Raw genomic sequence first — 16,629 nt, 5'->3', positions numbered from 1 at the left:
GATCCGGCCACTGCACTCCAGCCTGGGTGACAGAGCGAGACTCCGTCTCAAAAAAAAAAAAAAAAAAAAACCAACAAAAAAAAAAAAAAACAAAGAACATGAGACTGTGGAGTACTGTTGCTGCCCTAAATATCGGAAACTTGATTATGTATGGAGGAATAAGAAAGCAAATATTGAAATTTTTCAAATAATGACAGAAGGAAATAATTTAGTCAGCATGCTAGTATGGCCAAATAATACTATAATTCTAAAATCTAGCATTACTAGGTTTTAGGAATATTGGCTAACATTCAAAGAGGAAGAAGAAGAAGAGCTAGGAGCCATAAAGCATAGATTTGTTTCAGCATACGAGAACTTTCAATAGAAAGATCAATGCAGGCTCTAAATTCACTAATTATTCAAAAAGAGCTCATCAGCTCTAAAAGTAATAATTATTTGCCCCTCTCCAAATATATTACAACTTTTAAAATCATTTTATATTCATCTCTCTGGCAAATGCTGCTGCCAATCTGTCCCCCTAACACATGATGTTGAATACCACCATATGCAAGGAAGGGAGGGGTAAGCTGCAAGCGCATTAGCTCTCCTTTTGAACGGGAAAAGGGAAGCACCTTATTACACAGTAGCAGTATTAAAAAACAATTCTATCAGCTGCTTAAGGACACTTGACATTAATAACCTGAAGCATGAGGGTCCTGTGAAGAGCCCTCATGAGAAGACTGATCAGAAGTGGAAGGCTGTTGCTGGGTATGTGCAGCTAGCTCTTGCTGCCTCTGCTGCTCAGCCTTCTTAAGCCTCAGTTGTTGCAGGCGCTTACGAAGCAAAGCTATCTCAGGGCCCCTTAAAAATTCTGACACAAATAGGAAAAGAAAGGTGAAAAGATAGTAATAAAATAGAGAATAATAAGAATTTGATTATACATTTAAAAAGAGGAAGGATATAAACAAAACACATGTCTCACAGAGGAATACTATAAACAAATTACTGATAAAGAAGAAATTACTGGTCATTAAATTATGAGACAAACCATACATACATACACAACCAAATGCTTCTATTTAACTACAATGAATTAGATACATATATTTCTCTAGGAATATTTAAGTAATTAACCAAATGGAAATAAAAAGTCCTCCATAAGCAAAAGATTTCAAAATGAACATACAACAAAATGATATTAGGAAAGAAACAAAAATTGAAAAAAATCATTTAAGTCATCTGATTTATACACAAAAATTTAAGTTGCTTCATTAACTTCAATCAAATAATAAAATTCAATTAAAATGATAAAAAGTTATGCATATGGAAACAACTCAGAATTTATTGAGAAGAGCTCTAAAAAAGTGAAAGTTATATATTCTTCAGCTAAATATTTCATGTTAGAATTGTCATTCTCAAAAATTTTTTCAAGTTCAAAAAGATTTACATAATCAATATTTTCTTGACCTTTATCTGAAGTGATCACAGATGAACAGTAGAAAAACAACATTAAATTCTGCAAAGAGATATTTACTGAATGTCGTCTATGTATGAGGCATTGTTTTAGGCTCTAGGGATAAATGAAATATTGAACAAAACAGTCCCTATTCTTGAGGAGTTAATGTTCTGAGAGAAAAACAGACATTTGCAAATACACAGGCACACGTGATGCTGAACATATGTGTTTGTGTTATGTGGGGATAACTGCTATGAATTAAATTGACAGGGTAAGGTAAAGGGGATAGTGAATAGTGACAGCAGGGCAGGGGCTATTTTATATATGGCAACTCAGGAAAGCTTCTCTCATAAGGCACCACTTGAACAAACACCTCAAGGAAATAAGCGAGTAAACCACATGGATACCTGGAGGAAGAGTGTTTCAGGTGGAGAAAAGACCAAGTGCAAATGCTCAGGGGGCAAGTGTATAGGAATGCGCAATACATTTTAAAGGCAGTAGAATTTGCTGATAGTTTGGATGTAGAGTGATCCCAAAGTTTTTGGCCTAGGTAACAGGAAAAACAAGTAACCATTTATTAAGGTAGGGAACAATGGAGGAACAAGTAGTGTTGGGGGAAAGAATGAATAGATACCCAAGTGGAGAAATTAGGTAGGGACTGAATATAAAAGTCTAGAATTCAGAGATATAAATTTGGATGTCCCTTTAAGCCCCCTCAAGAGTAAGGGATGACACAGAAGAGGTCTAAGAACTGAATCTTGAGGCATTCAAATGTTTAAGAGGAAAAAGAACCTCTAGAAAGAGTAAGAAGGAAAAGTCAGAGAGAGAGAGCTGAAGAACTGAATGATCAGAGCTCTGTAGGCTAAGTCATGAAATTGTGTCAAAAAGGATGGAGTAAGCAGTTGTGTCAAATGCTGCCAGTATACTAAAAAAGATACTAAGAGCTAATCACTGGATTTTGTACAATGGAAGTCATTGATGACCTCGACAAGAGCTATTTTAATTAAATAATAAGGACCAAAATCTGATAGCAGCAGGTTTAAGAGAAAGGGCAGGTGATGAAGTAGAGACACAAAGTACACATATTCTTTGTACAACTCTTGCGATTAGTGGAGAACAGATAAATTGGAAAATCATTGTCGGGGTTATAAAGAATCAAGGGAAGGCAGGAAGGGCACTGTGGCTCACGCCTGTAATCCCGGCAATTTGGGAGACCAAGGTGAGAGGATCACTTTGAGCTCAGGAGTTTGAAACCAGCCTGGGCAACACAGTGAGATCCTGTTTCCACAAAAAATCAAAATTAGCCAGGCATAGTGATGCACACTGTGGAACCCTGGGAGGCTGAAGTAGGAGGATTGCCTGAGCCAGGGAGGTCAAGGTTGCAGTAACCCATGACTGTACCATTGCACTCCAGCCTGGGCAACAGAGCAAGACCCACCAAAAAATGATAATAATAATAAAGAGAAGTTTGTGGTTTTAGTTTGGGAGCTAATATACATGTCTGTATTCTGATGGAGAATGTTTAACTGAAGGAGAGAGAAAGATGATGCTTAAAAAAAAATGGAAAACCACAGGAATGATGTCCCTGAGTAAACCAAAAGAGTTAAGTTCCAGTGTATCAGAGGAGGAATTGGTTTTGAATAGGTCCATAAAAACCTCATTAATTATAATCAAAGGGAGGCACAAAATATGCACAGAGATGTCAACAGTTAGATTTGGTGGTAGGAGCACAGAGAATTTCTGACACTAGCATGAAATTACACAAACTACCAAATAAACTTTCAGCCTCTCCAGATACTAAGAGTAAAAAATTTGGTTTACTGTTTCAGAAATCAATAATGCCAGGTACTAATTTCTTGTTACCATGGCTTCTATTTATAAAGCATTTTGTTAAATTACCCAATTGGTAGTTAAGATTTAACAACTCACAATATCATAATCACTCACTGTTAGTTCTTTCTAGAAAATTATCCAGTACTAATAGGATAGTATTCATTGATAAACAAATGGTGATGCTCAGTGGCACAGTGCTTTGTTTTCAGGTATGTACAGATACCTTATTTATAGTCAGCATAACAGTAATGCTTTTAGCAATAAAAAATAAAGCATTATTATACAGCCATAAAGTTTGTCACTTTAAACTTCAAAAGGAATCTACAAGAGAGAGGCCATATATGTCAAATTTTGCTAAAAAAGCAGAAAAATATCATCAATTTCATTGGAGTGTTAATTAACCCTCTCTACTGAGTTACCAAATGTTTTATGAGGACATAAATCTCCATCCCAGAACCAACTTGGTGAAGTGGCAAACAGCAAGATCTCAGTACATGTAATGATGCTCTGAAACTTGAAAAAAAATCAAGATTTAGTTGTGATAATCTTATGAACCATTTATTCAATGTTTCCAGTGCTTTTTAAATAAGAATTTATCTGCTTTTAAGGCTGCTTGTATGGTGGCTTTTTTCTCCTTAGATTAAAAACAAAATCAGGCTCGGAAGAGAAGTCACCACGTAGCTATTAACTAGGACAACCAAGTACTGAATTTAAAAATTCAACGAGACATACCAGACTAAATAACAGTTCTGCTAGCAGCTTGAAATATTAAAGCAGTTAACATACACACATATTACACCCTTTAAAAAGATATACACAAACATACATAATTTGTAAATGTAGATAAATGCTTGGAGAATTAGCTTTTGTCAACATGAGCCAAACTGAAAATTGAATACAATAAATACCTTGGATTGAATTTTAAAAACAACGATGACAAAAATTCAACAAGGTATTACAAACTGCTACAGGAAAATTGTACTTTGTCATCTCCTCAAACTACAAACCCTATTCTTGTTTTCTTCTGAAAGATTACAGGCTATTCTCCTAATGGCTTAATTCCTCTGAGACAGAAGAACAATAAAAACAGCTACAGTTGACCCAACAAAGGTCCACTTGGTTCTAACCTTACATCCTGCCTCTACAATACATACAGTATTTTTGTCCTGGACTCTGGATCATTTTTATATCTAATTTGGTGACACTTTATCTGCCTGCTATAAATCTGTCTTCTAGTCCCAACCTACTTCTTGTCCTGGTAATGATCCTTGTGCATGTTTCTCTGTTCTCTTCTTTGGTTCCCCCCAAAATGGCCATCAACCTAATATTTCCACTTGTTTCTTTCTTTTTTTTTTTTTTCCTGAGACACAGCCTCACTCTGTCACCCAGGCTAGAGTGCAGTGGCATGATTTTGGCTCACTGCAACCTCTGCCTACTGGGTTCATGCAGTTCTCCTGCCTCAGCCTCCCAAGTAGCTGGGATTACAGGCACGTGCCACCATGCCCAACTAATTTATTTTGGTAGAAATGGAGTTTCACCATGTTGTCCAGGCTGGTCTCAAACTCCTGACCTCGGGTGATCCACCCACCTTGGCCTCCCAAAGTGCTGGGATTACAGGCATGAGCCACCACACCCGGCCTCTCCACTTGTTTCTAACCTACAAATGGCCTATATCTATCTGACTAGACTAGACTAGACCTTTATCCCATTTAAGGAAGCTATAATTTGGATTTGGGGCTTTGAAAGGTTTGCTTTGATATGGTGCACAACCGAGTTCTTCTCCAGCAATTTTTCTACAGAGCTCAATTTAGCTATAATAATTCTACATAGGCCAAAATAAATTTGTAATTCCTGCTTATGACTAAATAAGCAGGAATCCACACACAGACCACATCATATACTATCTTTAAAAAATTCTGGGTTGGGCGCAGTGGCTCACGCCTGTAATCCCAGCACTTTGGGAGGCCGAGGTGGACAGATCACGAGATCAGGAGATCAAGACCATCCTGGCCAACATGGTGAAACTCTATCTCTACTAAAATACAAAAAAATTAGCCAGGCATGGTGGCACGCGTGTGCAGTCCTGGCTACTCGGGAGGCTGAGGCAGGGGAATCGCCTGAACCTGGGAGGCAGAGGTTGCAGTGAGCCAAGGTCATACCACTGCACTCCAGCCTGGTGATACAGCAAGACTCCATCTCAAAAAAAAAAAATTCTGATGGTCTGAGTAGTCTATTTAATTAAAAACACAGGGCAGGGAAGCTTTAAGTGATTCATATCTCAATATGAGCCCTAAAGGTGAATTTTATATATACTGATATCCCCATCCAATTCAAAGTTACCATCTTCTCTAAATCATATTCTTTAAACAGGTTAAAATGAAACCAAAGAAAAAAATTAAATAACACACTTGGAAAAATGCCTCATTTAATAGTCTTTCATTATGAAAAGATTCTTAACATGAGAATAAATTACAAATCATGAACTAAATAAAAACATTTCCAGGCTTAACTTCAGAAATAACTGAAAGAGACATCTGAAAGGCCTTACTGAGAAGAGAAGAAAAGATTTATAGTTATTTTGAAATATTTTTTATAAATTATGAAGGTTGTCTTTTAACCTATACAGTCTTAGCTCATGGTCGTATCTTTCTCAGTTTTAAATATATAATTTTATAATCACATTTTAAAAAGCAGTCTTTTGTTAAATGTTAAAGAAAAGAAGATATATAAAAATCAAAATGTCTTCAAATTCTGGGTGAGGTATATAGAACATGGTTTCAAATGATCTGACTTATGAATTAAAATAAAATTCAAGAATACAAAGGATAAAGCAAAAAAAAAATCTATCAACCGATTTTATATTCCATTTCAGTCTACTTACCTTCCTAATTTAGCTACAAAACTCCAAAGCCAACACTGTGACCCCTCCAGATTTACCATTCTTCAGGGCATTCATTTTGCATATTCAACTCACTCACAGCTTCAAGTAATTATTTTCATACCCATATTTCATACCCATATTCACCCATATACATATATATATATATATATATATGTGTGTGTGTGTGTGTATATATACACACTCATATGAGTGAAAAGGACAAACAGAAATATATATATAAAATCACACAATTTTTTAAAGTATTTCTGTAAGTTACCTTAAAATGTCTTCAGAACAATCTAAGAAAAATTATCTACTCAATCCTATGTGGTTTAGACAGTCAAAAGCAAACAATGGATCCAAAATGATAAATGGTTAGACAGCTAATCACAGCATCTCTCTTCTGGGTGTTACCAAATTTTGGAAACTTAATGGAAACAGCCAGAGTAAATGACTGGGGCTAAAAGTATAAACTAAAGACTAAAATATAGCTAAATATATCCTATCTAGTCTATATCAGCTTAAAGACAACAAAATGTCTCATCATACTTTAAATCGTATCTTTACAGGGTGGATATTGTTGGGGAAAAAAGATGCTTACTCAGAGACAACAAGATAGACAATATCCTGTCTTCATGAGAGCTTATTATAGTAAAAGAAATGTTATAAACAATCAAAAGTGAAAAATATTACAAATTTTTATAAGTGCTTTTCAGAAAATAACACGGTTATATAAAAGAGAATAAAATTTCAGCAAGAAGAAAAAGGAAAGAGGACTTTACCTAGGGTAGTTATGAAAGACCTGTCTTATACGGCATTTGAGTTGAGACCCAAGGAAAAGGAAGTTGGCCAAGTGATAAGCCAGGACAAGGGCTTCCCAAGTATACAGAGAATAACACTAAGAACAAAGTGTAAAAAGGAAAGAAAACAAAAGACAGGAAAGAAAGAGAGACAGAAAAGACAGGAAAGGAGAAAGGGAAGGGGAGGGGAGGGGGAGAGGAAGGGGGAGGGAAGGGAAGTAAGAAAAGAGAGAGAGAGAAAGAAAGAGAAAGCAAGCAAGTGGGAGGAAGAGAGGGAGGGGCGGGGTGGGGGAGGGAAGAGGAGAGAGGGGAGGGGTAGAGGGAGGGGGAAGGAAGGGAAGGGAAGGGAAGGGAAAGAAAAGAAAGAATTTGGCACCGAAATGTTTTGGTAACCCGAAAGAAACAAGTAGTACATCTAGAGTGTAACAGTCATCAGGTACTGAGAAAACGAAATGAGATGAGGCTAGAGAGATAGGGAAGGGCAGGTCATAGAAGTTCTTATAGGTCCACAGTAAGGAGTTTGATTGTTTTTCTCTTTTGTAGTTATATTTCTAAATGCAATTAGGAGCCTCTGAAGGGATTTAAACAGCAAAGTTATATAATCTGATTTAACATTTTAAAATACTCATTCTGGCTCCTGCATGGAGAATACATTATAACGGAACAACAGTAGGTACAGGGAGATCAATTAAGAGACAAGAAATGATGGTGAGATGAAAAGACGTAGGATATAGTTTAGATACAGGAGCGACAGAACTTGCTGATGAACTGGCATGGGACTTGAGGGAAAGGAAGGAATCAAGAATAACTCACAAGTTATTCAAAAAAGCAAATGGACCAAGAGGGAGCCAATTAGGGAACAGGAAGGGTAGGAGGCTGCATTAAGTTTTAGTTTGAACATGTAAATTTACGATGTACAACAATGGGCCAGGTGCAGTGGCTCACGCCTGTAATCCCAGTATTTTGGGAGGCCGAGGCGGGAGGATTGCTTGAGGTTAGGAGTTCAAGACCAGCCTGACTAACATGGGGAAACCCCATTTCTACTAAAAATACAAAAATTTGCTGGGTGTGGTGGCAGGAACCTGTAATCCCAGCTACTTGGGAGGCTGAGGCAGGAGAACTGCTTTATGCTTTAACCCAGGAGGCGGAGGCTGCAGTGACCTGAGATCATGCCACTGCACTCCAGCCTGGGCGACAGTGAGACTTGTCTTTAAAAAAAAAAAAAAAAAAAAGATGTACAACAGTAACAAAAAAATACTGTCAAAATAGCAGTCAAACACAAGGGTCTGGAACTCGGGGTAGAAGATCAGACTGCTGATACATATTTGTGAGTCATCAATTTATGAGAAATATTAAAAGCTATGGGGAACTGACACAATCACCCAGAGAAAAAGCATATGAAGAGAAGAGAGCCAGAACTAAGCGGTTCGATTATAATATTCAGAAGGAGATAGAACAAGAAACATGAACAACAGTTACTGAAAACCCACCAGAATTAGTAAGAGTAAATAGGCAAATATGATATCATAGATGCCAAGAAAGGAAAGTGTTTCAAGAAGGAGTGACAGCCTATGTTAAATGCAACCGGGTCGAAAATTCTAGTAAGGTACTAACAGAGAAATATCCACTAAACTGGTAAATGTCACTGGTGACTTTGATTAAAAGTTTCAGAGAAAACCGGTGTTGAAAAGCAGATTGGGGTTGGTTAGTAAGGATAATAAGATGATAATAAGGTCAATAAGAAGGATGGCAAGAAAATAGAGATAGCATCTATCAACAACTCTTCTGAGGATTCTCATTATGAAAGCAGCAGACAAGTAAGGCAGTAGCTGAAGGGGAATGTGAGATAATTAAGACAAAATTTTTAAAGAAAAGAGATAATAAGAGCATGTTAAGGCCAAAAAAACCAATCTGGGAAAAAAAAAAAAAAGGCAATGATAATGCAAGAGAAGAGGCAAAGTCTTTGAGAAGCTGGAAAGGGATGGCAACTACATTGACTAGCTTTTGATAGGAGCAGACACATTTCTTCCAAAATGTGTTTCTGCTTCTATCACAATGTAAGTACAGATGTTGGAAAGCTTGGAAATTATTGATAGTAGGAAAATGAGTACTTTTATTTTCACTGTGAATGAAAGGTTAGACTCTGGAAGTGGGGCAAGGATGAAGGGGAGTATTAAAGTTTGAGAGACATGAAGGTGTAAAATAGTCATTTTGTACAGCTGGAGAGCAACAGTGTGAGACTGCTCTGATACAGTGTTGAGCACCCATTGAAATTTGTGGTCATAACTTTCTTCACTATCATTCAGTGATTCCACTGTAGACTAAGAGAAGGCAGACAATTAGGTTCAACTAGAGATGGAGCACAGCAAATTTTCATATTCCCATTGTCCCTTTCTTTGTTATCAGTAAAAATGATGGAGGACATGTAAAGCGAAGGGATAAACACTTATATAAAAAGGTATCCACAGCAAGGCGAGTATAGATAGAAGCCTACTTTATCATTTTCTCTATCTCTATGCAGGGAAATAATAGAAATCATGGTCCTAAGCTGACATTCCCATCTACTACATTCAACCAATGGACAGTTCCCAATATTCACAAACACATTTGGACTTAGGTTATGGCAAATGCAAAAGAGACTGGAGAAAAAACAAAAACAGAAACAAAGTCCTTACTGCTGAACTGTTGAACTCCAGAATAAAGAAAAAGCTGTTACCACAACAATTACAGACATAACCTTTAGATGTTACATCTAACACCAAATCATTTATCTCAATAGTGATACTGTCTTGATAACATGGAAATATTCTAATTATCTATAGCATAGTCAACCAAAATTCTCTCAATAATCTCCCAGTTAAAAATATTTCCTTACTTTCTATAAATAATTTATGAGTAAAAGTACTGAGTAGTGTTTCAACAATCATCACATGATCACCAAAAATATTTTTCCTTCAATAATTCAAATGACTGTCACATTTAATACTTACATTAAATATTGAAAGGAATTTAGCAATTTGAAATGCAGTATTAAAATGCATTAAATAGCTTTAAAAAATAAAGTTCCAGGCTGGGTGCTGTGGCTCAAGCCTGTAATCCCAGCACTTTGGGAGGCCGAGGTGGGTGGATCACGAGGTCAGGAGATCGAGACCATCCTGGCTAAGATGGTGAAACCCCGTCTCTACTAAAATTACAAAAAAAATTAGCCAGGCGTGGTGGCGGGCACCTGTAGTCCCAGCTACTCATGGGGCTGAGACAGGAGAATGGCGTGAACCTGGGAGATGGAGCTTACAGTGAGCAGAGATTGCGCCACGGCACTCCAGCCTGGGCGACAAAGCGAGACTCTGTCTCAAACCAAAAAAAAAAAAGTTCCAAATACTTTACTCATAAATATGTTTAAGAAACAACTAGAATTAGCTGAGATTCAGTGGAAGCTGAATGTAAGCTTGAGTCTTCTTGATAAGTTTTCCTAAAAACTTATAATTGATCAAAATGTTCAAGAATATTTCCAAAAATGCTATCACTTTAAAAATTCTTGCTTTTCCCAATTTTACCTGCTTTGAAACACAAACTTTTAACAACTTCTGCCCTTAACTCCCAAATCTTCCAAAATATTTTATTTTTCCATAAATTAAAATGCTATGTCGACTGAGTATGAAAACCTTGATTCCGTAGCTCAGCTTTAGCTTATTATTATGGATAAAATACATACAGTGTTAACAGTTATGTAATTGACTCTGGCTTTTATTCCCATAGAAACTGAAAATGAATTACTAAACGTGGTATATACCGATAAAAGAGTGCTTAAATTAAAACATCCCATATTTGGTAATCTGGCATTAGTTTCCAGAGATGTAAGAATAAAGTGACAGCTTGGCAGCTAAGCTGTTAGAAATTTTTTTATAGGTTTCAGCTTAGGCCTGCCAGCTCATATTTCTAGTTGCTAATAATTCTGGCTCTATATTGAGTAAAATTCTTCCTTAGAAGAACCAAAGAAAACTATGAATAAATATCTTATTGGTTTTTATAATTACATGTATATAGTTTAAAGTGCCAAGTAAACTGTAGATACATCTGTTGAAAATTACTATTATAAATACTAGCACATTCTATAGTTAGGGGAAAAAAGTTGACCATGAGGATTTATAATACTGGGAAGAAAATAGCATTTTAACAGAATGTAGAGGTTTTTTTCACTAGCATCAAGTATCAAGAAGATAAGCATTTTTTCATGTAAATACTGGAGAAATAAATTTTTTGCTAAATTATATGTTGTGGACAAAATACCGTATCAAATCCACTATAGAGAGTATATTAAAAGTACTGCATTATTTGAGGGAAAATAATCAAGAATACAGGCAAAATGAAACTAATACTGATATTTTCATAATCACTTTAATATAGACATAAAACCAAACAAATCTAGAAGATATTTTGGTCTCTAATAATCTATAAATATTTAAGTCAGGCACATTAAACTATGTCAAAACACTATCTTTTGGTACCTGTACTTTTAAAATAATTGTTTCATATAAATTGAAGATTCCTGCTATTTGTTAAAACTCATGCAAGTAAGACATAATTTTTGTGTTTAAGTTACATAACCATATATTACATCTCATTTTGATCATTTATTCCAACAAGAAGTTGATGTGATTTAGTATCTTTCAAAATAGCCAGTAAAGAAGTTTTCATTATCAAAAATCATGAGATGAACCACAGCATACTTAGAGAGGAATATCCTCACCAGACTGATGATGTGTGTGGTGTCCAGATGCCTCAACAGACTGCCTTTGTTCACTGTCTGGAGAAGATAGCAAAGGAGTAGAATGAGGGCTTTCTGTGGGAGATGATGTCGAATGAGCCTGAGCTGACGTTGTAGAGGATGTAGAAGGCTGAAGAAATTGTTCAGGTGGTGTATCTACTTCCATTGCAGTTTCACTCACTTCCAAATCAGGACTTGATGGGACCGTAGGAAGAGTTGAAATATCTGATTGACTTGTTCCACCTTCAAAAAACAGATTAACACAAATTCAAATTTTAAATATTTTCCAAAATCAACAACTCTAAACAGATACATTCAGAAAACACATTTATATTTACACACACAAATATATAATTTCAGTGATAATAACCACTGGTGATTTGGTCCATTTAACAAAATAGGCCAGTCAAGAGGGGTAAAAATTTATCTACAACATATTCCTGTTAAAGCAATCAATCTTTCCAATTACATAAAACTTGTTTATACAAAGAATTTTAAATATTTCCATTCTCAGAGCGCATTAAAAAAACACTTAAAATGGGGAATCTCAGATTCTTTTACTTTACTTTGAGAAAAGCAAAAGATTATGCACTAGGTCTAATGGCACCAGAAGGGACAAATTATGTCCAATACCTTTTATTCTCTACTACTTCACACCATACAATAAGAACCTTGTGATTATTACAGATGTAAAACATAGTATAATTTACATGATATAAATAAAAACTGGCTTTCATAAGTAGTTTTTGCCAGCTTTCTGATGACTTTAATTAATATGAAAAATTACCTCTGGGTCGAGATCTTCCTCGTCCTCTATTGCTTTGTGCAACCTCACTTGCTTCTTCGAACCATCTTGATAACATATCAGACATTCTCTGCATCAATGACACATTGGGACTCTGCTCTCCTATTACAATATAGGTCTTATCAGTGAGTTTAGTAACAAGTCAGAATCTTTCATTAATACAAAAACCTAGATTTGAAGGGCTTTAAATGAAAGCATTTTTTAAAAAATCAAATTTCCTAAATAAATTGTACAAATATATATAAATCTATTAGAGCTTTCATCACATTTTATAGTAATTGTTTTATGAGTGACTCTCCATGTGTATGGTAAAGTTTCTCGAGAAGTGGGTTCATCTCTCACTTGTCTTTGCTTATTCTTAGGTACCTCTAAACCTCCCACCTCCTACCTCAACCCAAATTTTTAGTTCTAAGAGTAGCCAGCCAAGAAGGGCTCATGAATTCTAAGTTTAATAAATTAAAAGAAAGGTTTTCCCTCCCCCTAAAGCATTATAATGAAGTACAGACACAAAATAGCCTTATATTTTTACATGAAGTTTCCTTAAAGTCAATTTATTTTCATCATCATTTACTATAAGAAAATTTCAGATATTTGAAATTAACTGGAACCACAAAGTATTTTGTCTCCTCCCTCACTCCTTTTCCTCCTGCAAGTAAACAAGTTTTTCCAAGGGCATTTTCAAATTAAAAGTGTAATGTCAAATTCAAAATGTGACAACTCTATTCTATAGTCTTATAATTTAAAATGAAAATCGGTTCTCCTCACATTTTCTGTGAAATCAGAGTTTCTTTTACACTTTACTGCCTTTATATAAATGTAGCTCATATATTGGGGAATATGCTTTTGATCACAAAAGATGTTTCAGAGGTCATTATAGTAAGATTTGGGTTACAGACCAATTTAATAAAACATAATTATACAGAATTATAATTCATAGATTAATTATATTTTCAAGTGTGCTATCTTAAAGCTCCCAGGGTAGTTTCTTATGCTTATCAAAGGCACTTGATAGAAAGAAAAAATATTTTATGTGCTAATATAAAACCCTTAGGCTGAGTTTTCATTTCTCTTAATATCTAATAGAAAGGCAAAAATTGAGAAGTCTGACAACACTCAATGTACTATGGGACAATGGGCATTCTTATACTTTCAGTGGGAATGTAAATTAGCACATCTTTTTTGGAGAGTAATTTGATAACAATTACCAAAATTAAAAGGTACTTATCCAGTAACTCAGCCATTCCACTTCTAAGAATTTATCCTAAGATATATTTGCATAAGTATACTTTTATGTACAAGAATGTTCATTACAGAATCATTTATAATAGTGAAGAAACTGGAAGTTAAAATATGAATTTTAAAATACCATATACAAGGAAAAGCTGACCAAATCATAGTTACCATCTCGTTCTCGTTCACTCTCCGGCCTTGCTCTGGGTCCAGTATCTGACCAATCACCACGAAGTCTCAAACGCTTAACTGGTGGTTGTCGCAACTAAAAAATAAGAACGGGTAAATTCTATGTAAGTTTAAAACTCACCTACTCTACTCTTAAAACATACTTTATGTCTATTTATTTCCATCTCCTGACTTCTTGAGTATGCAAATTAGATCTACATGAAAATATGAAAGACACCGGTATAAGCCACATCAGTCTTTTGAAGCACCCATTCTGAGGATAAATATCCACTGATGTTGATAGCCTATATCTAATATCTTCAACCTAAAGAGTCTGAATGCAACTTTGAAATCATGTATATGTGATTTCTAATCCCACCCGTATCACCTTTCAGCTGACAAAAGGAAGACATTTTTAACCATCTTGAGCCTTAGTTTTCAACTGTGATGATAAATATAGTCTAGGTAAATTACCCACATACCTAATTAATAATGGGAGTCCTCATTATTTTTACTTATTATTGACAATTTACTCTTCGATTCCCAAACAGAATCTATTCCAACCCTTTATGACTTGCCTCAGGCCATCTATTCCATCCTGCTGCCCTCATTCCTGCCCTCTAACAATTTTTCCTCCTACTTCAGAGAAAATAAAAATGACATCATTTTCTTCATCTGAATTCTACAAATTAAGCCTACATCTACAACTTTGTAACTCCTTCCAGCCTTTCTTGAGGGGTGTATTATTTATTCTATTTAAGCCTAATTTCTCCATCTGTGCTTTTTATTTCATTCCTTCAACTCCTTGAGTATCCTGCTTGACCCATTATTCTCTCTTTTCTATACCTACATTCATTTTCTCTCTCAGTTCTTTGTCACAACATGCTAAAGGTTCTTATCATTTTTAAGGAAAAAAAAATATTTCAACTTCATAAAACCTCAGTTTTACAGCTACAGTCCTTTCTCTTGCTATCACTTTACTCAAGCTTCTTGAGAAAATTCTATATTCAATCTACCACTCCTCCTTCAATCCACTGTAGTCAATCTTTCCAATGATATCCTATCTTTCCACTAACTTCATTCTCACCAGTCAGCAGTGAATGACCAATTGCCAAGTTCATTGATCAATTATAAAAATGGTCAATAGGCCAGGCGCAGTGGCTCAAGCCTGTAATCCCAGCACTTTGGGAGGCCGAGACGGGCAGATCATGAGGTCAGGAGATCGAGACCATCCTGGCTAACACGGTGAAACCTCGTCTCTACTAAAAATACAAAAACTAGCCGGGCGAGGTGGCGGGTGCCTGTAGTCCCAGCTACTCGGGAGGCTGAGGCAGGAGAATGGCGTAAACCCGGGAGGCGGAGCTTGCAGTGAGCTGAGATCCGGCCACTGCACTCCAGCCCGGGCGACAGAGCGAGACTCTGCCTCAAAACAAAACAAAACAAAACAAAACAAAACAAAAATGCTCAATAATATGATCAATAATCAACTGCCAACTCAAACAGCATCTTTCAGAGCTTATTTGACATGTTTATGTCACCTATCACTCTTGACTGCTCCCTTTAATGTTTACATTTTTAACTTTTTTTTCCCCCCCAGGCAGGGTCTCACACTCTTTGTCCAGGCTGGATTGCAGTGGTCCCATCCTAGCTCACTGTAACCCCCAACTCCAGAGCTAATATGATCTCCAGCCACAGCTTCCTGAGTAGTTGGTGGATGTGCCACCACAACCAGATACGTTTTTTAAAAATTTTTTAGAGATGGAGTCTAGCTATGTTGCCCAGATTGGTCTTGAACTCCTGGCCTCAAGCAATCCTCCCACTTCAGCCTCTCAAAGTGTTGGGATTATAGGCATGAACCACCACATCTGATCCATTTTAAACATTTTTGTATTGAAATATAATTAACATACCATAATATACATAATTTTAAATTATACAATTCAGTGGTGTATATTCATAAAGCGGTACAACCATCATCATTATATAATTCCAGACCGTTTTCATCATCCCAGAAACAAACCATCATCAGCCACTCCCCACTCATCCCCTGCTCAGATCCTGGTAACCACTAATCTACTTCCTGTCTCTGTGGATATGCCTTTTCTAAACATTTCACATAAATAAATCATACAATACATGGCCTTTTGTGTTTGGTTTCTTTCACTTAGCATTACGTTTTCAAGGTTTATTCATATTGTAGCAGGTATCAGCACTTCATTTTTCATGGCGAATAATACCCCATTTTAGCAAGACATCCTATTCTGTTCATCCATTCGTCAACTGGTTGATGAATAAACTTATTCCACTTATTGGCTATTATAAATAATGCTGAACTGAGCATATGTACGAGTTTCTGTAGGAACATGTTTCAATTCTCTTGGGTATACAGGAGAACTACCCAAAAGAATTGAAACATAGTACCTCATTTTATTCCACTTTGCTTTACTGAATTTCACAGATACTGTGGTTTTTTTTTTACAAATTTAGTGGCAACCCTGCACTGAATAAGAAAGACTATTGGTGCTATTTTTCCAACAGCATGTTCCCATGTTATGTCTGTGTCACATTTCAGTAATTCTCATATTTCAAACTTTTTCATTATTATCCTACCTATATTATGGTGATCCATGATCAGAGATCTTTGATCTTACTATTGTAATTGCTTTGGGGGGCCATAAACCACATCCATATAAGACTCTGAATTTAATTGAC

At 35.9% G+C, this 16,629-nt stretch overlaps 1 protein-coding gene across 9 annotated transcripts in view; it reads right to left on the bottom strand.

Moving 5' to 3' along the window:
• Nucleotides 1–16,629, bottom strand: part of DCAF6 (DDB1 and CUL4 associated factor 6) — a 141,441-nt gene that overhangs the window by 59,072 nt on the left and 65,740 nt on the right. For 6 of the 9 annotated variants that reach the window (XM_030935411.1, XM_030935412.1, XM_010371783.1 and 3 more), the window contains exons 8-10: nt 13,921–14,014; nt 12,502–12,621; nt 11,697–11,957 (exon numbers count right to left, since the gene is read on the bottom strand). In XM_030935411.1, the coding sequence (XP_030791271.1) occupies nt 11,697–11,957; nt 12,502–12,621; nt 13,921–14,014 (475 nt within the window). Of the gene's footprint in view, nt 1–679; nt 851–11,696; nt 11,958–12,501; nt 12,622–13,920; nt 14,015–16,629 lie in introns of all 9 variants that reach the window. The other 3 variants (XM_010371788.1, XM_010371781.1, XM_010371782.1) reach the window with 1 other exon arrangement.

Source organism: Rhinopithecus roxellana, chromosome 8, assembly GCF_007565055.1.
Source record: "Rhinopithecus roxellana isolate Shanxi Qingling chromosome 8, ASM756505v1, whole genome shotgun sequence".
NCBI classification, from domain to species: domain Eukaryota; kingdom Metazoa; phylum Chordata; class Mammalia; order Primates; family Cercopithecidae; genus Rhinopithecus; species Rhinopithecus roxellana.
The sequence above is the reverse complement of the archived record's forward strand: the minus strand, read 5'-3'. Positions and strand labels throughout refer to the sequence as shown.